The sequence below is a fragment of the Cricetulus griseus genome, chromosome 3 (assembly GCF_003668045.3).
Source record: "Cricetulus griseus strain 17A/GY chromosome 3, alternate assembly CriGri-PICRH-1.0, whole genome shotgun sequence".
In the NCBI taxonomy this organism is placed as follows: domain Eukaryota; kingdom Metazoa; phylum Chordata; class Mammalia; order Rodentia; family Cricetidae; genus Cricetulus; species Cricetulus griseus.
In genome coordinates, this window is record NC_048596.1 from 160,322,331 (window position 1) to 160,346,317 (window position 23,987).

At 51.4% G+C, this 23,987-nt stretch overlaps 1 protein-coding gene across 5 annotated transcripts in view; it reads right to left on the reverse strand.

Moving 5' to 3' along the window:
* The window catches only part of Rfx1 (regulatory factor X1), a 30,627-nt gene that overhangs the window by 3,587 nt on the left and 3,053 nt on the right, over positions 1-23,987 (reverse strand). For 2 of the 5 annotated variants that reach the window (XM_035442556.1, XM_027406195.2), the window contains exons 2-17: positions 20,268-20,606; positions 17,818-17,927; positions 17,584-17,667; positions 16,592-16,699; positions 14,937-15,050; positions 13,498-13,590; positions 12,765-13,097; positions 12,006-12,100; positions 9,523-9,895; positions 3,562-3,743; positions 2,808-2,927; positions 2,458-2,570; positions 1,236-1,354; positions 999-1,108; positions 761-912; positions 590-687 (exon numbers count right to left, since the gene is read on the reverse strand). In XM_035442556.1, coding sequence (XP_035298447.1) covers positions 590-687; positions 761-912; positions 999-1,108; positions 1,236-1,354; positions 2,458-2,570; positions 2,808-2,927; positions 3,562-3,743; positions 9,523-9,895; positions 12,006-12,100; positions 12,765-13,097; positions 13,498-13,590; positions 14,937-15,050; positions 16,592-16,699; positions 17,584-17,667; positions 17,818-17,927; positions 20,268-20,565 — 2,502 coding nt within the window. In that variant the 5' untranslated portion in view covers positions 20,566-20,606. The remainder of the gene's footprint in view (positions 1-589; positions 688-760; positions 913-998; positions 1,109-1,235; positions 1,355-2,457; positions 2,571-2,807; positions 2,928-3,561; positions 3,744-9,522; positions 9,896-12,005; positions 12,101-12,764; positions 13,098-13,497; positions 13,591-14,936; positions 15,051-16,591; positions 16,700-17,583; positions 17,668-17,817; positions 17,928-20,267; positions 20,607-23,987) is intronic. The other 3 variants (XM_027406196.2, XM_027406197.2, XM_027406198.2) reach the window with 3 other exon arrangements.

Sequence of the window (23,987 nt, forward strand, 5' to 3'; positions counted from 1 at the left end):
TTCTATCTCCAGGACTTTGATAATCAAAGAAAGTAGACGCCAGAGCAAGTGTATCTTGGCAGATGCACAGCATCAATGAGGTACCATTTTTTCATTTCTTTATGCATTCAAAAACTCTCATCAAGAACAGAGCCTCCATTTGTTTGTCTGTTTTTGCTGTTTTCAGACAGGGTCTCTGGTCTGGGCTGGTGAAGCCAAAGCTGGCTTTGCACTGATGGAGCTACAGGTGTGGATCACCATTCAATATGCTGTTTCAGAACAGTCTTCAGTCTTGCTGTGCTTCAGGAGGCAGAGGTAAGTGAATCTGTTGTGAGTTTGAGGCTACCCTGGTCTACAAACAGAGTTCTAGGCCAGCCAGGACTACATAGTAAGACTCTGCCTAAATTAATTAATTAAATTAATTAATGTTTTAAGTGCCGAAACCCTGGGAGCCTTTCAGAAATGGGTCCGGAAGGTATACAGTATAAGACAATGCCTGGTGCCACCCTGACTGAGGCCTTGAATGAAAAGAGTTTTCACAGGCACACAGCAGGTATACAGACAAAACTTCCCTCGATGCTACAGCCTGGCTGCCCAGTCCACCCCTCACCTTCACCCTCAGCATCTCCTCAGGGATGTTCACCATGGCATGGGTGAGCCAGCTCTCTAGGCTCTTGGCAAAGTTCCGGATTGCTTGGGTCAAGGCACCTGTGAAGGATAGAGGTTCTGGTCAGGGTAGGCAGGGTGCCTTCTGGGAAGGGGCACAGCCAGCAGGACTCACTGGGGATGGGCCGCAGAACATCAGGGATGAGGATCTCCACCAGGCCCTGGTACAGCACATTATCACAGTGCTTGGTCCACTGCAGCACCGGCTGGAACTTGGAGAGGAGCACCAGACTGGCCCTGGGTAGCCGCTTCTCTCCCTCGTCATGCCTGTAGGAACCCACCCAATGTCCAGTCAAGGGCATGTGTAACCTCAACATGCAGGGATCACTCTCTTCCAAGCTCTGGGGACTCACACAGCCAGCGGTGCTGCCTCATTAGGCTGGCTAAGGTTATATCTCCAGAAGGTCTTCCACAGCGTTTCTACCAGTGTGAACTGGAGATTTACCATGACATCCACAATGGCCTGCAGGGACAAGATTTCACAGTGGGGAATGGGGCAGGACCAGTATGCGGCTTCCTGCCCAAGGCAGAAGCCAGTTGCATTCAAGGTTGGACCACACACCCACTCACTCACCATCTCACTGCCCTACCTCACAGTGTTCCCGGTACAGGACCTGGAAGGCCTTGACATCCCCAGGGCCGACGCCCTCAGGCAGCACTTTACCCTGAAGGTCCAGCTCAACAAAATCAGGGAGACTCCTGGAGGCATCTAGGGGTAGGGGTACCATGAGGCCCTGTGTCCACCTGCCTACCTCTCTCGCTGCCTTGGGGTCCTAAGTCACCTATCACCTCCCCAATGTGTCGATCCCCATGTATGTGGTGAATGATGAGGCTCAAGCAAGGTGAGCTACTAGCCCAGGGCCCCAGGGCCCCCTGCACGGAGCACAGGAGGTGCTTGTGACAGTCATGACCAGCTAAGTGCTGGTTCTGATTGGTCCTTATACACTTGGTACAGGCAGCCTCCCTCCCAAGAGAGCAGGTGTCTAAAGGCCCCTGCAGTACCCCAGGGATGCTGCTAAGGTTTAGCATGGGTCACCAGAGCCACACTGTGAGAGTCATCTCCCACATTGTCATCCACTCCCCAGCCACACTGTCACTGTGAGGCTTGAGACCGCTCTTAGCAGTTGTCAGGGTCACCATCAGGCCTTGTTTCCCCCTTTCCACATCTTTAGTGTGTGTAGAAACTGAACACATACCCTTGCCCTCTCAGTACACACTTGCCCTCTCAGTTACTAATCCTAGTCACATGGACACAGAGCTGCAGGTCAACAGGGATGGGATCCCCTGTCATGTTAGCCGACCACTGTTTGACCATCCAAGGCATTACCTGTTGGTGTGGGATTCAGCGTTACCAGGCTTCATTGAGTGACAAACACAGAAACACTGGCTACTGCAAGGAATGGGATGGTGCACACCCTGGTGCCTCAGCACTGTGGAGGCTGAGGCAGAGAGCTCATCAGTTCCAGGTCAGCCCTGATTATACAGTGAGACCTGCAGGCGAGGCATAGTGCCGCACGCCTTTAACCCCAGTTCCAGGAAGCAGAGGCAAGTGCATCTCTATGAGCTGGAGGCCAGCATGGTCTACATAGTGAGTTCCAGACTAGCCAGGACTATATAGTAAAACCCTGTCTAAAAAACAAAAACAAAAACAAAAAACCAAAATGAGGTTGGGATATCTTGGAGAAGGTTTCTGGCTATAGAACAATCCCACGAAGACAGAGGTAAGTAAGCCTGAATGTCCACCAGACTCCCGCTATGGGCCCTCCTGAGTCCCCAGGGGCAGGCTGCACTGCCTTGCCCATTGGCTCTCACCCAGGAACTGCTGGTACTGCTGCACCTGGGCGCTGATGTCTGACAGCCCTGTGCTCTGCTGCCCCACGGCAACACCGTTGGCCACGCCCTCCATCTTCTGGATGGGCTTGAGCCTGGAGGGGAAGGGGTAGCGGGGTGGCTGGTGGGGAGATGGGCCAGCTGGGGTGAGGAGGGATAAGCCTCCTGGTTGGGGGGGGGGAGCCCACCTGTGCGGGACTAGGTTCTCAAGGGATGGGCTGGGGTGCAGGGGAGGACTGATAGAGGGTGGCTGGGTGGTGAGTGATGGGTCAAGTGGTGCGGTAGCGCCAGCTTTGCAGTCCCTGCTCAGTCAGAGAGCAGGAGGCACCTACCTCTGCTTCTGGGAGAAGGGCTGGCCTCGCATGGCCATGTGCTGCTGGTCCTCCATCAACCGCAGCAGGGGTGAGCTGGCTTTGATCCGCAGGCCATAATAGTGGTACTTGGAGTTGCCCCTGGAAGAAGGGGTGAGGTGCTTTACCAGCTGGGCTGGACACTGGGGGTCCTACATAGCTTTCCTCTCATTTAGGGGCCTGGACAGAGAAAGCTACCCTGCTGAGCTGAAGAAGCACAGGGCACCAGATGCTCAGGAGTGAGGACAGGGCAGTACGAGTAAGCACTTGCTACCAACTCCGACACCAGGCAAGCATTTGGCTGTTGGTCATAAGGGCATGTGAGGGCTTATTCTGAGCATGCAACCCCACTTTATCTCGACCCCATGAAGGGTGTTCCTGACAGCTTGGACAGACATGAGAAAACTGAGGCAAAGAGAGCAAGTATGTCACCCAAGGACAGTATGAATGAATGAATGAATGAATGAATGAATGAATGAATGCAACAATGCCTGAGCTACTAACTGGAGAAGAGATGAGCAGGGACCAAGGGATAGTTGAGTATGGGAGAAGGACTAAGTACAGGAACAGGAAGGCATAGCCAAAGCAATGTCCCAGAGGTAAGCACAGGAAGAGGGAGGAGAGGAGTGAGCAGGAGCAAGAAGGTTCTTGCGTTGAGGTGGGTCATATTGGCAGAGAGCATAAGCCCTTGGGGCCCAGGGTAGCTGAGTGGGGGGGGGGGGGAGTTGGGGCAAACCTGGTGCCCAGTCGGCGTGTGCGCAGACCCATGAACACTGAGCGGATGAGCTTGCCGAAAGAGGCTGCATTAACTGGCTCCAGCTTCTGCTCCTGGCAGTGCAGCAGGTAGTGGCAGTAGAGGGTGCTCCGTGGCAGGCTCACACCCTCAGCAGTCTCATAATTGTCCAGGAGCCACTGAACCTGGAACAGACAAGAGGACAGGAAATACTGACAGACAGTCCCTGGCATCCTCTGAGACTATGTGGTTGCACGCTCTGCAACTGCTTTTCCCTGTGGAGAGCCACCCTGGCCATCTGTAAGGCACACATCCTGTCACAGCATTCCTGGGAACCAGTCTTTCAAAGTTTCTAGAACAGCACTGACCAGTACAATTGCAACTTGCAGCTACTTAAAGACAAAGCTGTTAACACATGAGGAGCAAAAAGTCAATCTCCCAAGGTCACAGAATCACAGTCCATCTAGAAGTGACATTACAGAGATGGGTGACAGATTCGTGGTTCCTGAGGGGACTCAAGATGTCCAAAGGGAGACAGAGTAGTGTAAATATTAAAGAGGTGAGATCTCTGAGGATGAAACAGCTCTGCATTTTTCCCCTCAATGCTCCATGTGGAATCCAGGACCTCACAATGAAGGGACCAGCTTCCCATTTCGGCAGCCATAACAGCCTAGCACGTGCTTGCCTGACCTTGTCTTGGTCACTAGGAGGTCAGATGCCTGCCTCCTGGCAAGGAACCAATCAGAAGTTAGCTGGTGGTGCTATGCTTTTACGGCTCTGGGTGTGCTTTACGGACACGTGCACAGCAATGACGCTCAGAACATAACATCCACCCTGGGAGGGCCTATGGGCCATAACAACCAGTTGACCAATCAACACAGGGCAAGTCCTCCAAGCCTGGAGGCACACCAATCCTGAGCCTGTGCGTACTTAAATACTTCTCTTATCCTGCCCTATAAGATCTCTATACCATGGCTTCTCAGCGTCTTTGCCCAGTCATCCTCCATGGTGGGTAGATGAAAGGCCTGGGGTTAGCTTGTTAAACAACTGCAATAAAGCCTCCTGCTATTTGCATCAAGTTTTTCACCTCTGCCTGGTGATTGGTGTCGTGAGGTCCTAGGCCGAGATCCTGGGGCCCTGAGCCTCTGGGGGTCTTTCATTTGGGGGCTAGCTAGTCCGGGATGTGCAACCACCCCCTCACCTGAGTGGAGTCGATCTTGGAGGTAAGCCAGTACCCTATTCTGTCTCGTCTACTGTCTGCTGGCTCTGTCTCTGTCTATTCTGTAAAAGCGCTTTTGGTTTCGGTTTGCAGTTGTCCTGTTGGTCATGAGACTGCCCGGACTGTAATCAGCAGACGTGCCCGGAGGATCGAAGATTGCTGCTCTGGAGATGCCCAGGAGGAAGAGAGGACCAAGGATGCTTGGACCCTCCTCAGTTAGCGACGATTGCAGCCACCTTGTTCTGCCTCCCATCCAACCAGCACCATTGCCTTACAAGCAGTGGACGAATTGGGTTGGCGTCTGTTCATTTCTGTCTATTCTGTCTCTATGTTTTCATCGTTGGTTTTCAATTCAGGATCCACCACAACACCCCCTTTCGTTGAGTCATGTGGCACCACACAGGGTAACTTTCCTTTTTCTGTCTTTGTTTCTGTACAGTTTCTGTGAAGCCTGGAGGATCGGAACAGGCTGTGTGACTGGTCAGTTAAGCGGGTTTTTTATCTGATCTGTTGCAATCCACAGTCTGCCTGCCTGCTTTTCGGTGCTGGCTTGGCAGATCCTGAGCTGTATGTTCTATGTCAGTTTTGTGTTTTCATGTCTGCTGTTTTTGTTGATTGTGTAAATGTAAAGATCCTATATTGGGTTCGCTAGCGAAATCTGTAAGTAGACCTTGGGCAGAGGTTCGGGCGGCAGCTTCCACAGTCTGTAAAAAACGGGGGCCCAAAGTCGCCCAATCTGTAGGGGGTGACTTGGTTGTGGACCAAGTTGTTCCCCATGTGACTAGCCATCTGAAATTCTGAATAGGACCCTAGTCTAGTCTGTGCTGTGTGTTTGTTAAGCATGGCGTCTCTCTCTGTCCTTACTGCCCATGCACGTGGCATGTGTGGGTCAGAGGTCTTCTCTTGCTGTCCTGAGCATGTGGCGTGCGGGACAGGAGGCCCTTTGCCATGGGTTAGAGTGTGCTGCAATGGAGTCCCCTGTCTCTGAGCACATGGTGAGGCTGCTGTTCTGAACTCCAGCCACTAATTCGGCCCTCACAGCTGAGCATGGCCGGTGCAGGTGAGTCTATCTCTCCATCCTCACCTGCCCATCTGTGAGGCATGCAAAATGGGGCTCTCTCTCTGCCCCAACAGCCATCCTGCCGTGGGTCCGGCATGAGGCAGGAGTTTCCCTGCCCTGAGCACATGGCTTGCAAGGCCACCATTTGCCCAGCCTCCTCCGTGCTCTACACACATGGTGTGCAGAATGTTGGAGCAGGGAAACCTCAGGGGTCTCTTTCCCACCCCTGGGGGACTACCAGCAGCACCCCCACCAGGTCTCTGCTCTGAGCACATGGAGCTGGGGCAGGTGAACCATCTGGCCTGATCATGACGTTCTAAAGAAACGGCCTTAAAGTTATTAAAAACTGTAAGAAGGGCTTTGGTAAGAGTTTTTATGTTGACTGAGAAATGAGAGAAAATGTAGGAGACTAAAGTAATAGAGGGAAAAGGAAAGAGAAATTTGTCTAAATTGAGCCAGGCACTCGGGAGGCAGAGGCAGGCGGATCTCTGTGAGTTCGAGACCAGCTTGGTCTACAAGAGCTATTTTCCAGGACAGCCTCCAAAGCCTCCAAAGCCACAGGGAAACCTGTCTCGAAAAACAAACAAACAAACAAAAATTGTCTAAATAAGAATGTCTAAGGGAACCAGAGGAATGAACTGAAGGTATATAGAAAGTTATAGAGGGTCAAAGAAAGTCGTCGGTAAGAGGAAAGTTGTCACAGGTCAGAGGAAAGTTTTTTTGTTGTTTTTTTTCTTCGAGACAGGGTTTCCCTGTGGCTTTGGAGGCTGTCTTGGAACTAGCTCTTGTAGACCAGGCTGGTCTCGAACTCAGAGATCGATTCCAAAGCTACACAAAGAAACCCTGCCTCGAAAAACCAAAAAAAACAAAAAACAAAAGAAAAACAAATTTATGGAACACACTGAAAGCTGTGCTAAGAGGAAACCTCATAAAGAAATTAGAAAGATCTCATATTGAAGGGACCAGCTCCCCATTTTGGCAGCCATAACAGTCTAACACGTGCTTGCCTGACCTTGCCTTGGTCACTAGGAGGTCAGATGCCTGCCTCCTGGCAAGGAACCAATCAGAAGTTAGCTGGTGGTGCTATGCTTTTACGGCTCTGGGTGTGCTTTACAGACAAGTGCACAGCAATGACACGCAGAACATAGCAACTACCCTGGGAGGGCCTATGGGCTGTAACAACCAGTTGACCAATCAACACAGGGCAAGTCCTCCAAGCCTGGAGGCACACCAATCCTGAGCCTGTGCATACCCCTAGACACTCCCCTTATGCTGCCCTATAAGATCTCTATCCCGTGGCTTCTCTGTGTCTTTCCCAGCCATCAGCCATGGTAGATGGATGAAAGGCCTGAGCTAACATGGGGTTAGCTCGTTAAACAACTGCAATAAAGCCAGGTGTTGGTGGCTCACGCCTTTAATCCCAGCACTCGGGAGGCAGAGGCTGGTGGATCTCTGTGAGTTCAAGGCCAGCCTGGTCTCCAGAGTGAGTGCCAGGATAGGCTCAAAAAAAAAAAAAAAAAAAAAAAAAACCAACTGCAATAAAGCCTCGTGCTATTTGCATCAAGTTTTTGCCTCTATCTGGTGATTGGAGTCGCTGCGGTCCTGGGCCGCGATCCTGGGGGCCTGAGCCTCTGGGGGTCTTTCAACACAAGCTAGGCAAGCCCTTGCTGCTTATTTCTGTATCTTGAATGTGGCAGGTATTTCTCCTCTCCACATTTACAGTCCCATGGAGCAAGCCTGGTGACGTGGCGGTATACACCTAAACTCCCAACGCTGGGGAACTGAAGCAGAGGACCACAAATTCAAGGCCATCCTGGGCTACAAAGGGAAGTCTGTCTCAAAACAATATAAACCACCCCTGGTCACAAACCAACATTTCTGGACTGAACACTGACTGTTAGGGAAGCTGGGCTGAGTAGGGAAGCCCAGGAAAGGATGCACAGGCATTTGTCAGTGCCTTTTATTTAAACTATTGTTTGTTTATGTGGTTTATGTGTGTGTTTAAGTGTTTGTGTGAGAGGATACACAGGAACAGGAGTGGAGTGGGAACATGCAGCCACAGGTTACAGCTGATGATGTCTTCCTCAGTTGCCGTCTACCTTGTTTCTGTTTTTTTGTATATGAGTGTTTTGTCTACATGCATGTCTGTGCACCATACATGCCTGGTACCCACAGGGGCCAGAAAGGGTATCAGATCCCCTGGAATTAGAGTTACAGACAACTGTGAGCTGCCATGTGGTTGCAGGGAATGGAACCCAAGTCCTCCAGAAGAGCAACCAGTGTTCCTAACCACTGAGCCATCTCTCCAGCCCAACCCAACCTCCACCTTGTTCTCTGAGATAGCATCCAGCACTCAACCTGCTGCTAATGGTCTGGCTGGCTGTGAGTGAACGCCAGGTTCCTCCTGTCTCTGCCCTTCCTAGCACTGGGTCTACAGACTTGTGGAGGTGCTGGGGGTGCAAACTCGGAACCTCTTGCTTTCTGTTCATTGTTCTTGTTACATTCCTGCATTTATTTTGTGTGGTGAGGATATGCTTCCGAAGGTCAAAGGAGTTGGTTCTCTCCTACCATGTTGGCTCTAGGAATTGACCTCATGTAGTAGGCTTAGTGGCAAGCACCTTTCCCTGCTGAGCCAGCTCAGCCGTCTGTGTGTGTCCACCGAGAGAAGCCCATGCATGCATCCCTGGCTGGTTTGGAACTAGACAGGCTTCACACTTGTTACCATCTCCCCAGTGGTAGGATGTAGGGCATATGCCATTTTTTATAGCTGCCTATGAATCTGTAATTCTTTCAAAGTAACTAACTGGGAAAACAAAAACAAAACCACACAACACTTTCTTAGTGACCTTAGCCACCTGGGCTCAATAGCAACCCAGGGCAAGAGGTGTCTGCTCCAGACACAAAGAACTTCCACCTCCTCATCAGACCCTGCTCATTCTACTGACATGTGTTGATTTTTGTCTGGTTGGTTGGTTGGTTGGGTTTTTTGAGACAGGATTTCTTTGTATAGCCTTGGCTATTCTGGAATTTGCTCTTAACAGGCTGGCCTCAACCTCACAGAGATCTGCCTCCCTCTGCCTCCTGAATCCTTGGATTAAAGGCGTGGACCACTAAGGCCTAGCAGCATATGTGTTTTTAAGCAGCACCCGAGGATCCACAGGGTTGTGAAATCACAAGGTTCACAGCAGTATCTTTTAAAAAGGACTAATAAACTAGTGAAGACCAGCAGCCAGGGTGCACTAGTATGTAAAAGAATTTGTGTGTGTGTGGTGGGCAAGGTGTTCTGACCAACCCATAGTCCTTCTTGATAATGGGTCGGACTAGGGCTGGAATTCAGCACTGTGAACATGGCTCTAGGAGCCTACATCTATCTATCTACCTATCTATCTATCTATCTATCTATCTATCTATCTATCTATCTATCTATCTTCTAGCTATCTCCAGTTCTGAATAAGTCATTTCTGCAATTGTCCCCAGAGTGTCACATAGCAGCTGAGGTACAGAACAGAGAGCATCATCTAAGGTTACATTGAACACAGTACCAGGCTCCTGGGTCAGGTGAGCACTGGACCACTGAGCTATCTATGCCTTGGGCCAAATTTCTATACCCTGATTATGGCAGAGTTGTCCCTGCTCCCCGAAGTGCTTGCCTCCCATTTCCTCTGACTAGGGTTGGAACACTTACTGTGGCTGGTGAGGCACGGGTGGTGTGGGAGTAAGACTGGCTGGCGTTGCCTAGCATGTAGCCTCCTTGGATCACGTAGGTGCCTGCTCCGCTGCCGCTGCCGCCGCCTCCGCCACTGCTGCTGCCACTGCTGCCACCTCCCCCGCTGCCCCCTGCACCCACGCTGCTGTTGCTGGCCCCAGCCTCACTGCTGGAGGAGCTGGCGACAATCGGGCTGCCGGACACATACATGGGCACTGAGCCACTGCTGGCCACAGTCTGGGAAGTAGCCGGTGTGCTGACCTGGGCAGCTGTGCCTGAAGCCTCATAGTAGCTGGTGCCTGCTGGCTGTGTGTAGATCGGCGTTTCAGGGTAGGGGTAGGTGCTAGAGCGGCTGCCAAGAAGCAGACATGAGGCCATGATCAGTGAGTCTTGTACAAGGAAGTAGGAGTTCCAGGAGAGGACCAGAGAGGCCACACAACACCTTCACATATAAGGGACTAGGGATGCCCTAAGCACTGGATGGACAGCTGCTTTCTTGTTTTTCTTTTTTCTTTTTTCTTACTTAGAGGAGGGCACACATGTACCATGGCGTACATGTAGAGGTCAGAGGACAACTTGTGGGAGTTGGATCTCTCCTTCCACCACATGGGTCCTGGAGGTTGAACTCAGGTTGTAAGGACTGGCAGCAAGCACCTGATGAGCCATCTTACTGGCCCTTTGTGGGTAACTGTCATTGAACTACGGCAGTACTCTGATAACGGAGGAGTCACTTTCCTACTGAAGAAGTGGAGAAAATAAGGTGGGGGGGGGGGTCCAGAACACATAGTACAACAAACACTTCCCTTAGCAGCAACAACAAGTAAGTTCTGGGTCCAGGGAAGGAAAATCTAGAGGAGACAACAAAGTCCAGAGGACTGAAGGGCAGGCAGAGGAGTGCCTGGGACTACCTCTTCCTGGCAAGGAGCTGCTCCTTCAACCTAGAATATGTACTGAGTGACTGCACCAATAACACAAGTTGCAGATCTAACTGGTGCAACTGGAGCAAGACATCGATAACATCTGGGCCCATCTTTGGAGGCTGCAAACTAAAAACAGCTAGGGCAGGGTGAGGAGAATGAAGACAACTGCCTTGCAGTCCTCTTAAAACTAGGCACCAATGGGCAACCAAAGACAAGAGATTGGAATACTTGGAAAAGACCACCTACCTATGTGTAGGTAGAGGGCTCTGTGGAGAGGGACAGCAGAGCCACCTCTTTGTTTGTATTTCTGAGCTCTCTCAGTGTGTCAGTGATTAAGACATGGAAACTTGAGTCAGGCAGATGGCTCAGTCAGTGTGCAGGGTGCTTGCCAACATGCCTGAAGACCTAGGTTTGATCCCCAAAGCCCACATAGCAAACACACCCCAGTGCTGGTCTCTGCATTGCACTTCCTACTAGGTGCATGCACTCCACATCCACACACACAAATGAGGGCTCCAGTAAGATGGCTCTGGGGTTACAGATACATGCCACCATGCCAGGCTCTTACACTCTAGAGATCTGACCTCAAGTTCTCATTTTTAGTAAGCAAGTAATTTACTAATCCAGCCATCTCCTCAGCCTCCAAGGAAAAATTTGAAACAGAATATTCTGCCTGTGTTTCTGGAACAAGAAATGAATCATTTCTTCTTTATTTTGGCTTTTTTGAGACAGGACCTAACTATGTCCTCAAGATCTTCCTGGGGACCAGCAAGATGGCTCAGGAGGTAAGGGTGCTTGCTACCAAGCCTAAGGAACTGAGTTTAATCCCTGGGACCCACAGGTTGGAGAGAGAAAACTGACTTCTTCAGGTTGTTCTCTATCTCCATATGTGCACCATGGCACACACATGCACCTCCCTGTACACATAAAAAAAATCAATGTAATAATAATAATAATAACAATAATAATAATGATAATAATAATAAACCCTCCAGCCTCTGCCTCCCAGTGCTGCTCAAACAGGATAGTTTTATGCTCAGAGCATTTCTGGGTAGTAGCAGAAAAACAGGATACTCTGTGGGACATTAAGGGTCAGATTTGAGAACTGAAGAACTTCTTTTTCCTGCTTGATACATACAAATTTAGCTGGACAGTGGTGGTGCCTCCTGAGAGCTGGGATTAAAGGTGTGCACCACCACCACCTAGCAAAAGAGAAAAATTTATGTTGTAAAAATGTATGTATTATATATATATATATATATATATATATATATATCATATGTTTACATACATGTATGTTTTTCCCCTCCTAAAACCCAAATCCATCTAACTGCACAACCTCCAATTTGTGGAGATGCCTTTCCAACTGGCCAGTGTCCCTTCTTCTATCAGCAGTGTATATTACTATATACAAGGTAACTACTGGCTGTCTCTGGAAGTTCTAGGCTATGACCCAAACCCTGGAGGCCAGCTGGGAGCTAGAACTGTGGCCCAGTACCTTAAACAGATCTGAACCCTCCCTCCATCTTTCTGCCCACTTACATGGCACTTGCTGTATAGCTGGCGTCGCCACCCTCCACATACTGCACCTGGCTGGAGTACACATGTGAGACAGGCACCTGCTGGAGCTGCTGTACCTAAAGCAGGAGGAGGAGCAGGGTAGAGGGTCAGGGCTGGCTACAATCCAGCTCCCTGACTCCTAGATAGCTGGAAGGGTGCACATCTCAGTTCTCTGAACAACATGGGCCAGAGGTTGGAGATTGTGGCTGGGAACAGGAGGTGCTGGGACTCTGGTTGGGTTGGGAACAACAAAGAGGCCGTGGATGCTGACGGACAAGGGAAGGGACACCAGATAGGCTTCCACAATGGGCTTGGAAGGTGGAAAACACAAGCACCTGTGTACTTGGTTTGTAATTAAAACTGTGCCTAACAAGTTTTTGGAAACCTGGAAGCTTCCCAAGCAGAATGTTCAGGTTGGAGCCTGGAGTGGGGTCAGTTTATTGGACAGAATAGGAAATGACTGACAATACCTTAAGGGCAGGTATTATATAGCCCACCTCCACCCCCAACCCGGATTAGCAGGGACAGTATGGGACTCAAGTTCCTGAGACAGAACCTGGAATGACTGACAGCACTTTGGGGAGCGGGGCATAAACGTCTCACCCTCCCTCCTTGAACTGCAGGGACGGAGCCTGGGGCCTGGACTTGGCTTGGAGGCGGGGCCGAAAAGGCCCGGCGGGCGGGATGCCCCGCCCCCGCCCTCCGCCCCCCGCTGTGCGTCCGCGGTCCGCCGCCACCTACTTTGAGGGCGGTGCCGAACACTAGCACCTGGGGCATTCTGTGGATCCTGACCCTCAGGTCGGGGCTGGCTCGGGCCGAGAGCCCTGGCAGTGGCTCGAAGACTACCCTCTGCTGCGGCAGGAGCAGGTGTGGGGGCAGCACGCCCACCAGCTCCACCCACTGCTCCACGCCCGGCTCGTAATGGGGCGGCGGCTGCTCTGGGCTGCCTAGCTGCGAGGCCTGGCCACAGCACGCTGGCCCGGGCCCGGGAAGCCGGGGCGGCGGCTCTGGCGGCGGCGTGGGCCGGGGTTCTCGCTGCTCTGCCTTCCTAGCGGGAAACTTACTGCCTGAGCTCTGGAGGACAAACAGAGACACTGGGGGGTCACCGGGCTGTGCACACGCTGCCATCCGGATGAAGATTCCCCACCTGATGTCTTGTTAGGGAAGGGAGGAATGGACAGGGCAGTATCAGAAAGAAGTGGGATTTAAATCCAGACCTCTCTTAACAAGACCCGTGTTCTGAGCGACCAGTCAGGTGCTGGGATGGGGAGGAGTCAGGATGGAGTCAGCTGCCCAGGACCAGAGTGAAGCCTGACCTGTACAAGGCTTCAAACCTCAAGGGTTCCCCACTGTCTCCGCCCTTCAGAACCTCCAGGTGACTCCATTCCTCCCTCGGAATTTGGAGCCTGTACCCCCAGCCACAGCCCAGGGCCAGTATGATTGCTCCTGACATAGAAAGATGAGACACACGCACCTCTTGAGTAACGTGAACTGGCTGTAGTCCCTGCACGGTCAGCTGCTGCACTGGGCCAGCTTTGGTCTGTGGAGTGGCCTGGACTACTGATCTCTGGGGAAGAAGAGGCAAGTCCGACTATGGTAACCATGGCAACCAGGGCAGTAAGTCTCAAGCATGCTTGGGAACCTCAGACCAGCCCTCTAGGGAAAAGGCTACCATTTCCTTGGGTGGAAGGCAGCCTTTCCGTGTGGGGTCCAGAAACACAGGCCATCCAGGTTCCTCACTGCCTGACTCTTGGCTATGTAGAGGTTCAGAGAGATTCTAGCCCAAGAAGGGAAGTATCTGTGACTTCTTTGGGTTGGGTGGTTTCTGTTCCTTCTAGGGAAGAATCTGTCTATGGCTTTGTCAGCCTGGTGCTGGGGAACATGGGGCCTGATGCATTCTAGGCAAGCTTTCTACCACTGAGCTAATCCCCAGCCGTCTTCTTCAATTTTTGCTCTGAATCAGTGTCTGCCTGGTCTTGAGGTTGAGATCTCCTGGCCTGAGACTATGAGGGCACACATAACCTGTTTTATCTTGTTTTTGTTGTTTGAGAAGTCAAGAGCCCTGAAAGCTAAGCAGTTAACAAGAAGATACAAGACCACCCTTGCCTCTTGGTCTGCTCAGGTCACTTTGGCTGGCACTGGGGAATTTGGCCTCCTTTGGAAGATTGGGCACATCCTGAGAATGGTAGACTTGAGAGATGACTCAGTGATTAGGAGAACTGACTGCTCTTCCCAAGGACCAGGGTTCAATTCCTAGCATCCACATGGCAGCTCACAACTATCCTTAACTCCATTTCTAGGTACACAGACACACGTGCAAGCAAAATACTCATGCACATAAAAAAAATAAAAACCTGACACCTCACCCTGACACCTCAGGAATAAGCACGGACTTGGCTTTAGTACCTCCCACCTTCAGCAAACTGACCTAAGGAGGCCAATGTGTGTTCTTGCCTTTTGGTTTTGCAGAACTGATATGGAACCAAGGGCCTTGGCATGATGGGCAAGTGTTCTACCCAATTCACTCCCAGCCATCCCAAGGTGGGTTTTCTCTTCTTTCTTTTTCTTTGTGTTGTGTGTGTGTAGAAGTCAGAGAACAACTTAAGGGAGTTGGCTGTTCTACCATCATGCAGGGTTCAGAGATGGAATTCAGGTCATCAGACTTGGTGGCAAGTGTCCTTTACCACTGAGCCATCTCCCTGGCCTATCAACATGAGTTTTCAAAGCCAGAATGTGCCCTTTGAGGTCCTTTCTACAAGTGTCACAACCAGGGATACTGAATCTAGATAGAGGCAGAGGCTCCTGTCACATGGCAGGCTGGACTCCATCTGCTTGACTCTAACAGACCAGGGACAAAGACATAGGTGGCCAGTTAGCCCCTGGCCCTAGCTACTGCCCGCCCTGGCCAGGCACCTCTTGGGAGACAGGAACACTTTGCTGGACGCTGTGGACCTGTAGTTGCTGCACAGTGCCTGCAGGAGCCCCAGCAGTCTTGCTGGTGGAGTTGTTGGCTTGCACTGGTGACCTCTATAAAAGAACAAATAGGGACAATGTCAGGGCCAGCTTGGGTTGTAATGGGGTACCTGACCCTAACAAATATGCCTGAGAAGGACTTTTTTTTTTTTTTTTAAGATTTAATTTATTTATTATGCATACAACATTCTGCTTCCATGTACATCTGCACACCAGAAGAGGGCAGCAGATCTCATTGTGGATGGTTGTGAGCCACCATGTGGTTACTGGGAATCGAACTCAGGACCTCTGGAAGAGCAGTCAGTGCTCTTAACCTCTGAGCCATCTCTCTAACCCTGAGAAGGACTCTTTAGAGAGGGTGGAATATCCTACAGCAGCCATAAGCACTGCTCTGCAGGGAGGAGCTTCAGAGAGTCAGAGGCCACTTGTGGATCCCATAATCAGAATGGCTGCAGCAAAGGTGAGACAGAGTAAGCTTATACTGATCAGGCTTTCCTTCAATGCAGTAATAACAAAAGTGACATCTACCTTCACCTTCTGCTGACCCACAACTTGCTGCAATGGGTGCTTCTGATCCCCATTTCCAGTGGAAATGGATGGGAGGGGTTCCAAGACTACACAGTGGGTAGGCTTTTGTTTGCTCTGGGACATGGTGCACTAGGATGGACTGCAATTCTGATGAGAGGGAGCAGATGCATTGATGGTGGATTTCACCAGTTCTTTCTGAGATAGGGTCTCAGTATAAAACCTGTTAGCATCACACTTAAAACCCTCCTGCTTCAGCCTCCTGAATGCAGAGATGTTTCAACACATCCTGAGCCATTGGCTCTGTTATACACAGAAAATACTAGCTGCAAGGCTGGAAGACCTGCCCACAGACTCGGCTAAGCCTGGCATCTGCCCTATATTCTTTTTCTTTTGTAGGTTTTTATTTTGTTTTGGAGACAGGGTCTCACTATGTAATAGATCAGGCTGTCCTGGAACTTTCTCTGTAGACCAGGCTGGCCTCAAACTCACAGAGATCCACCTGCTTCTGCCTCCCGAGTGCTGGGATTAAAGAGCCATGGCCAGCCTGGCTCTGCACTTTTAATCTGTGCATAGAACCACCTACAGCCTGTGGCCTCCACACCTTACTGGGGTGTGTGTGTGTGTGTGTGTGTGTGTGTGTGTGTGTGTGTGTGTGTGTGTGTTCCAAAGTTCCCATGAAAGGCCTCTATCTGCCCTGAAGGTGGAATCCTTCTGGATTACAGCTCACTCAACCTCAGCTCAGCTGCAGGGACAGGCATTGACTAGATAACTCCCCTCAGGGTCCATGGGGTAGGGGTGCTAGGACTCAGGAGCTGCAAGTGAATTCAGGGCAAGAGAGCTTCAAGTGCGGCCAGGCATAGTGGTACATACCTGCAACCCAGCACTCAGGACCAAGACATGAAGATCAAAAGTTAGGGGCCAGCCTACTCTACATAGGAATTTGATATTAGCCTGAATAACACTGTCAGACCCTGTCTCAAAGATAGGTGGTGGAGGCAGATACACGGTTTGGCAAATATGGGGTACATGGCTGGAACAAGGGAAGATGCCAATTCGGTAACACCTACCTCAGGGGCAGAGTGCACCTGCTGGGCACTATGTACCGTCAGGGAGACCTGGCCACCCTTTGTGCCCTGCGCTGTGCTCTGCACCACCAGGTGCTGTGTGGGGAGAGCCTAGAGTCAGGAGAAAAAGGAGCATGGTCACCAGCATCACCAGCCACAGCATTTTCCTGTGCTGGGGATGGAACCTGGACCTCACAGACTGGCCACCACTGAGCCTCATTCCACTCCCCAGCAATCTCACTGAGCACCATGCACTAGGAACATTCTAGGCACTCCATGCCTGCCAGCCAGCCAGGAACTGCCCTACATCCAAACACAGCACAGTGAGGGCTCTACTCTGTAGCAGGTGACACCCAAGCTCAAGGTTGATGAAGGGCTTATTGAGCCCTGAAACCAAGCAGAAAAACCAGAGTTGGTTCCTGGCTCAAAAGGCATGGAATGTGTTCTAGAGCCCAGTGTGGAGTGCATGCCTGCAATTCTAAATCAGGAGTTCAAGATCATACTCCACCACATATAGAATTCCAGGCCACATGAGACACTATCTCAAAATACCCCTCTTCAAAAAAACAAAAAAACATATTCTTGTCCTTAACAGTCTGCTAGTATTGGGCCAGGGTGTGGCTTGGTGGTAGAGCCCATGTTTAATATGCTCCAGTGTTAGGATCCAGCCTCAGCATTCTAGAAGTCCAAATGTGAGCTGACAAACTATAAATGGTCAAATGTCCCAGTACCGTTGGCCTTCCACTGCGAGAAGCTGGGGTTGGACCCACAGACTGCCTGCTGTCAATCCTCCCCCATCCTCAGTGCAAGTAACAGTGCAAGTAACTCCTGAGGCTGCTTGGACATCAGCCCCTAGGGTATTTGATCTTGTTCGTGGAGGCTATTGCCCAAAGCTAGGAGCTGGGGCAGCCTGTGGATGAGGCTCATGTGTGGAGGCAGGTAGGCAGCAGGGAACTGGTCCTCTGTCCCGAGGGAGGCTGGGGCAGGAGCCTTACCTGCTGTGGCACCTGGATGTTGGTGAGCTGCAGGGGTGACACATGGCCTGGCTTGGCCTGCACGCTTGCCTGGACCAGCAGCCGCTGTGGAGGCAGAAGGAAGAAGCTCAATTAGGCAGAAGGAAGAAGCTTATGGAGAGGGTGGCCACTGCTGTATCATGATAAGACAAGTAAACAGATGTTCATGGCATGAAGATAAGGAGAACCCCTCCCACCAGGAAGGCCATGTCCTACCTGCTGGCTGCCCTGCACTTGCTGTACCACCTGGGTGGGAACACCAGTCTGGCTTGCCGTAGAACTGGGGCTGGTCTCTGACACAGTCTCACTAGCCCGCATGGCACCTTCTGTGGGAAGAGGTTGGCAGGTCAGCTCTGCCTGATGCCTCTGCCTCTCTACTCCAAGAGTGAGCCCATCAGCAGAGGGCAATGCAACCTATAGTCCACCCTTAATGGGACCTATCCACTCCAAGTCCTGCCTGGCTTTTCTAGCATCTATCAGACATACATAGCATAATTGGATGAAGACCCAGAGGACCCAGAATCCTTGGCATCTGGAATTAGCCTCCTGCTTTTTTTTTTGTTCTGAAGTTGTATGTCTGAGAAGCCTGTTTCTCACAAAAACAGAAATATGGATATGGATAGGCAGTATGTAGACCTCTCTTCCCTTGGCTCCTGACAGCTCAGGAGGGACCAAGGTGCTGGGCTTCTCCTGGCTTCTTAACAAACACAAGTGGTCAAAAGTGCCCTTAAGTCGGGAGGTGGTGGTGGCGCACACCTTTAGTCCCAGCACTCGGGAGGCAGAGGCAGGCCGATCTCTGTGAGTTCGAGACCAGCCTGGTCTACAAGAGTTAGTTCCAGGACAGCTTCCAAAACCACAGAGAAACCCTGTCTCAAAAAAAAAAAAAAAAAAAAAGTGCCCTTGAGAGTTTCTCCCCTACCCAAGCAGAGGGGAGGCAACAAAGGGCACGGAGCCCAAAGCACAGGTACTTACATTGGCAGGCAGCCAAGAAGAGACAGTCCTAGAACATGGTGCCCCTGCCTGCTCCCAACCCTGCTGCCCAGCTGTCCCAGGTGCCCAGCACTATGGGAGCAGCTGAGTATGCAGGTGGCTTTATACCTGCAACCTTGGGGAACTAATCCCCGCCATGAGCCCAGAACGCCTTCATGTCCTCTTAGATAAAACATCTGCCTCATGCAGGCTGCTGAGGGGGCTGGGGCCAGGGCAGGAGAAAGGCTGGTACCCAGGGATGCTATCAGTCAGAGGCAGGTCATGTTTCATACACATACTGCTAAGTGATTGATTCATGAGGAAGCAGGAAGTGGAGAGCGATGGTGCCCCTAAGACGTACTGGCTAAGAGACTCTTGCCCAAGCTGGGATGTCATCTGGCCCATCCCCTACATGTAGTCTAGCCTCTTCCTCAGCAGCTTGGGGACCAAGGTCAGGTGGTATAGTCATGTGCCTCTTCTTAGTCTCCAGTATAGCCTAAAGGAACCAAGGCCCAGACCCACCTTCCTGGGATCTGGCAGTGGGTAAGGGGTAGGAGTCCAGAGAGGTAACCCAACCTCCCACAGAGCTGAAGGGCTACATGACAACAAAGGGGTTATCTAAGGGAGAACAGTAGACACTGATACTGTTTCTGGTATACCAGGTGCTGCTCTAGGGTGTTCTGGGCCCTTGGAGCCAGTACTTGCCTTTCTCACTCATTTGCAGGTGGTAGAGACTTTTTATCACCCAGCTGGGGGAGGGGGCAGGGTGGCCTGGGTCCTAGGTCTCCCTGTAGCCTCACATTGCCCAACTCCATGCACCAATCCCAAGTTGCTGGTCTTATTAGGCAGGATCACAGACTGGCTCAGGAAGCTGGGGACCTCAAAGACACTTCAAGGTTGAGGTTTCTATACTAAGGCTCAGCTTCCAAAAGGAACACAGGAAAGGGGCCTGGTAAGGCCAGGAGACTGGCCCACCTGCCTAAGAGCATCCAATTATGCACCAAACATGGCCAGATTGTGGGAAGGTTGTCAGAGGAGACTTCCTGTGGATCTTCCCAGGCCTACTTGGGTGACTACACCAATTCTAAGCAGTAATAACTAGGATTTACTGGAATCTTCCCTCAAAAATGCTTTAGGCTTCTTTGGGCCCTTGAGAAGGTCCTCTCCCTTAGCCCCTCTGAGGGAAATCCAAGCTTAGAGTCATAAGCTCCTCCCTGCACCCCCATACCTGGGCTGTTTGGAATAAAGGGAGTCGGGCCTAAACTGAGACCCAGGGAGGACTTGCTGTAGCTCAGGGAGGGAAGCCACACAGGGCATTGGTCCGATCACTTGCAAGGTCCAGAGGCTGCTCCTTGAGCCAGACCCCATGCAGGCACAATGGTCCCCGTTATCAGCAGTGAGACCTAGGCAGAGAGGCCCAGGACTGATGGGCAGCCTGACTCTTACAGGTGTGTGCAAACTGAATTTCACCATCCCATCCTCTTTTCTGGGGGCATTTGAATTGGGGACAGATAAAAACAGAAACATCCCAGTAGGTCATAGAAGCATCTCTGATTGGCTGGACTCCCTTTACCCAAAGATGTCTGTCCCAAATCCCACAGTGAGCCCCGGAGAGGATCCCTGCATGCTGAGCTCCCCCAAAATTCCTCCCAGAGACTTTCCAAGAGTTCTGGCCACAAATATGGGAGTGAACTTACCGGAGACGGTGACCACAATATACTGCTGAGCCACAGGGGATGGGGCAGGTGTGGCAGGCTGGGAAGGTGCAGGGGCAGCTGGGAGCTCTGCCACATACTGCTTCTGGCTGCCCGGGGGCTGCGGCTGGGGCTGGGGGCTCTGCAGCTCAGTGACATACTGGGGCTGGGGGGTCGCTGCAGCAGGAGGCTGGGGTGCTGTTGGGGGTGGAGGCTGGGGCAGGGCTTGGGGTGGGGCTTGTGGTGGCTGGGATGCTTGTGGGGCTGCCTGTAGCTCAGTAACATAGGACTGTGTTGCCATGCCAACAGTGAATGATAATAAATAAGGCGGTTTTCCTCTTCCTTGAGAAGAAAAGCGGGGGAGAGAGAAACAAAAAACAAAAGAAGAAGAAAAAAAGAATTAATCTAGCAGCAGAGGAAAACAGGGTCAGCTCCCAGCTCCCTGGAGATGTCTTTGAGCTCATCACTAACTTGATTAAATCCCTGGCTAGATACAATGGACCATCCCTATAGGGGATCTGGGAGTAGACAGAGACAGGGTTCCTCACCTTCATCCTGAGCTGTGACTGTTCTTGCCCTCCACCCCCTGCACCTGAACATGCCCACAGTGCTTCAGGTTACACCTGGGACAACTTTGCAAACTGCAGGTGGCTCTGTATTCCTCTCCATACGATTGTCACTTGGGTCAGGCTTGGGAATGTCAGTGGCCTCTAGAGCACCTGTGACATGTCTTTCACCATCGAGCCCAGTGAACACCTCTCCCCTTTGAGACAGGATTCCACTATGTAGCCCTGGCTGTCCTGGAACTCACTATGTAGACCAGGCTGGTCTTGAACTCAGAGATCAGCCTGCCTCTGCCTCAGGAGTGTGTCTGGGGATGGGACCCAGGACCTTGCCTATGCTATGCAAGCACTCTACCACTAAGCCATATTCATAGTACTTGGTCTTTTGCAACAGGCCCTCCCTATGTAGTCCAAGCTTATAAGGAGAGGCTAACCATGAATTTGTCACCCTTCCGCCTCAGCCTCTAGAATGGCACATGCCACTGTACTACCTACAAGTGGGCATCTCCTAGGCCTCTTGCTCCACATGAACATTCCAGATCAGCCAAGCTGACATCCAACACCAGTCATTACACACTCCATTTTAGGTTTGCAACCACCATAATGGATCTAGACTAAGCATGCTAGGTGAGCTGAGGCTCAGAGAAGGAAAGGTGCTAGTCCCAGGCCACACAGCAGGGAAGTGTTGCAGGCCTGTCTGAATCACAGAGCCCCCTAGGAAAGTCACAGAGAAAGCTGTCTCTCAGAGCCCCATGACAAATGACCATCTGAGAGTCCTCACAGCAGGGTGCCATTCACAGGCTCTGAGGCAGTAATAGATCTGTAAGCTCAGGGCAGGGGTGCTTCTTAGGCAGGAGAGCTGGACTTGCAGGCCGGTGTAGAGCTTTTCTGGCTGGTGCTGGGCCTAGCATAAGATGGGCTATGCCTTTGAAGGGTGCCCATTCCCAGCACTTCAAGGAGAAAGTACAGTCCTCAGCTGGGTCCTTGTCCTGTCCTGTGCTCTGGAGTGATTAGCTGTGACCCCGAACCAGGCTGGACACCTACCAACTGAGAGGCTCTTCAGTGCTGACACTGACTCTGGCACCACTGTGCCACACCATGTCTGCAGGCTGACCTCTAGCGCAGGGCAACTGAGAGTGAGATCTCCAAGGGAAAGGCTGGAAGTCAAACAAGAGCTACTGCTCAGCAGATACTGCAGCATTTGCCCAGCAGCCCCAGCCTCGGAGCTAAGAATCCATGCATCCTGTCTATCACTAACTTGACTCGGTTCTGAGGCTCATGAATAATCCTGGGTGCTCTCAGCACCAGTGAACACTAGCCCAGAACACCGGCCTGGACCTTAATTACTTCTAACACTCAGTAGACAACACCTTCCTTGTCCTTCCCACCAGAAGTCCTGCTACTGTCCTAAGCTTTAATTAGGATGGCAAAGCCAGGGAGTTGGCCTGAGCACCTGAGGGACCCACTGACAGTGCAGTCTCAACATGTTTCCACTTCCCTATGCCTGCCTCTCCAAGAATCTAAGCTTCACCCCCATCGGATGCTAAGCTCAGGAGGCATCTCCAGCAGGCAGTTGAGAAACAAGCCCTGCACGGAGCCAGTGCATAGCTTGAACTTGACCACTCCCAGCTGGGTGGCTTCAGGGAGCTCCTCCACTGTCTCCCTGTGGAATGGAGGGAAGCAGCAGCCCAGTGCTGACCTGTGGAGATGCTTGCACAACATGTACAAGGCCCTGGGTTCTACTTTTAACAGCACCCCCACCCCCCAAATAAAGAAGACAGAGAAAGAAGGGGAGGATAGGCAAAGCACTAAAGGTCTGTAAAACAGTCCCCAGAGACAAAAGTGATCCCAAGAACTGGGCTTCTGCCACTCCTCGTGTGTGTGTGTGTGTGTGTGTGTGTGTGTGTGTGTGTGTGTGTATTTGTGTAGGTGTGTATGTGCATAAGTGTGTGTGAGACAGCCAGTGTACCCCTGGAACTATCTGGTGCTGGGCCATCTTGTGAGAACCCAGAGGATGAACATTGGGTCAGACTACAGGGCCCAAGCAGGACATGGAGCAGCAGCTAGCCTCAATGCCACCCCACCTAACCCCTGCCAAAGACTTAGGCAAGAGAAGTTTGTCCATCAGAGAGGGAAGAGGCCATAGTTTATGAGACACAGAGGGCAGCACATCTTCCAGTAACACCAGCTTCTTGTCATTGTTTTTTGGTTGAGACAGGGTTTCTCTGTGGCTTTGGAGCCTATCCTGGCACTCGCTCTGTAGACCAGGCTGGTCTCAAACTCAGAGATCTACATGCCTCTGCCTCCTGAGTACTGGGACTAAAGGCGTGTGCCACCACCCGGCTGCTTCTTGTCATTGTTAAGGGGCTGCATCCATGCCAACTTGGTTCAGGGTTTGTAGCCATCAGCATCTCTCCATGTGAACCTTTTCCTAAACATGTTATTGACTGCTCTGTGCCTTAGTTTATCCATCTGTGACCTGGATTCACAGGATCACTAAGAATCCAATGTGATCACCTTAGCAGCCAGTCAGTACCATGGATAGTAAGAGCTATTACTACCATTCATTCATAGCTATGCATGCATTTCATATGCAGCCCCTGGGGAGGTGGCTAACATGCAGATCCCGGGTTCTGCGGCTCAGTCTGCAGTGGCCCCAAATATATTTTAGCTAGGCCCCATAACACCCCCAGAAGTCCAGGACCACGTACCCTAGTCCAGGATGCCACAGAGCCATCTGCTCTCTGGCAGAAAAGGGCTTCAAAAGCCCCATGCCCATGGGTGCCTTTCTCAAGAGTCACCCTTCCCTCCCAGATGAGCAAGGTCAAATCTGAGGCGCTCTACATGGGGATGGATCACTCATGTAGATGTGGCATGCATATGTCCCACGTACTTGAGCATAAGACCCTTGTTTTGTGGAAGGTAATACATGGACACAGGAGCCTGCAGAAAGCCCAGATGCTCTCTGTCAATGATCTGACAAACCAAGACAGCATGGTCTTCAAAGCCAACTGCTAAGTTTCTAGTGAATGTTTGAATCCATCCTTTGAGATGAGAGTAGCTATGTTTGGTTCTGTGGGCAGACAGTTACTGCTGGTACCCACTTGACTCTGCCAGTGCAGTGTCATAGAGCAACAGGTGAGCAGATGTTCAGACTTGG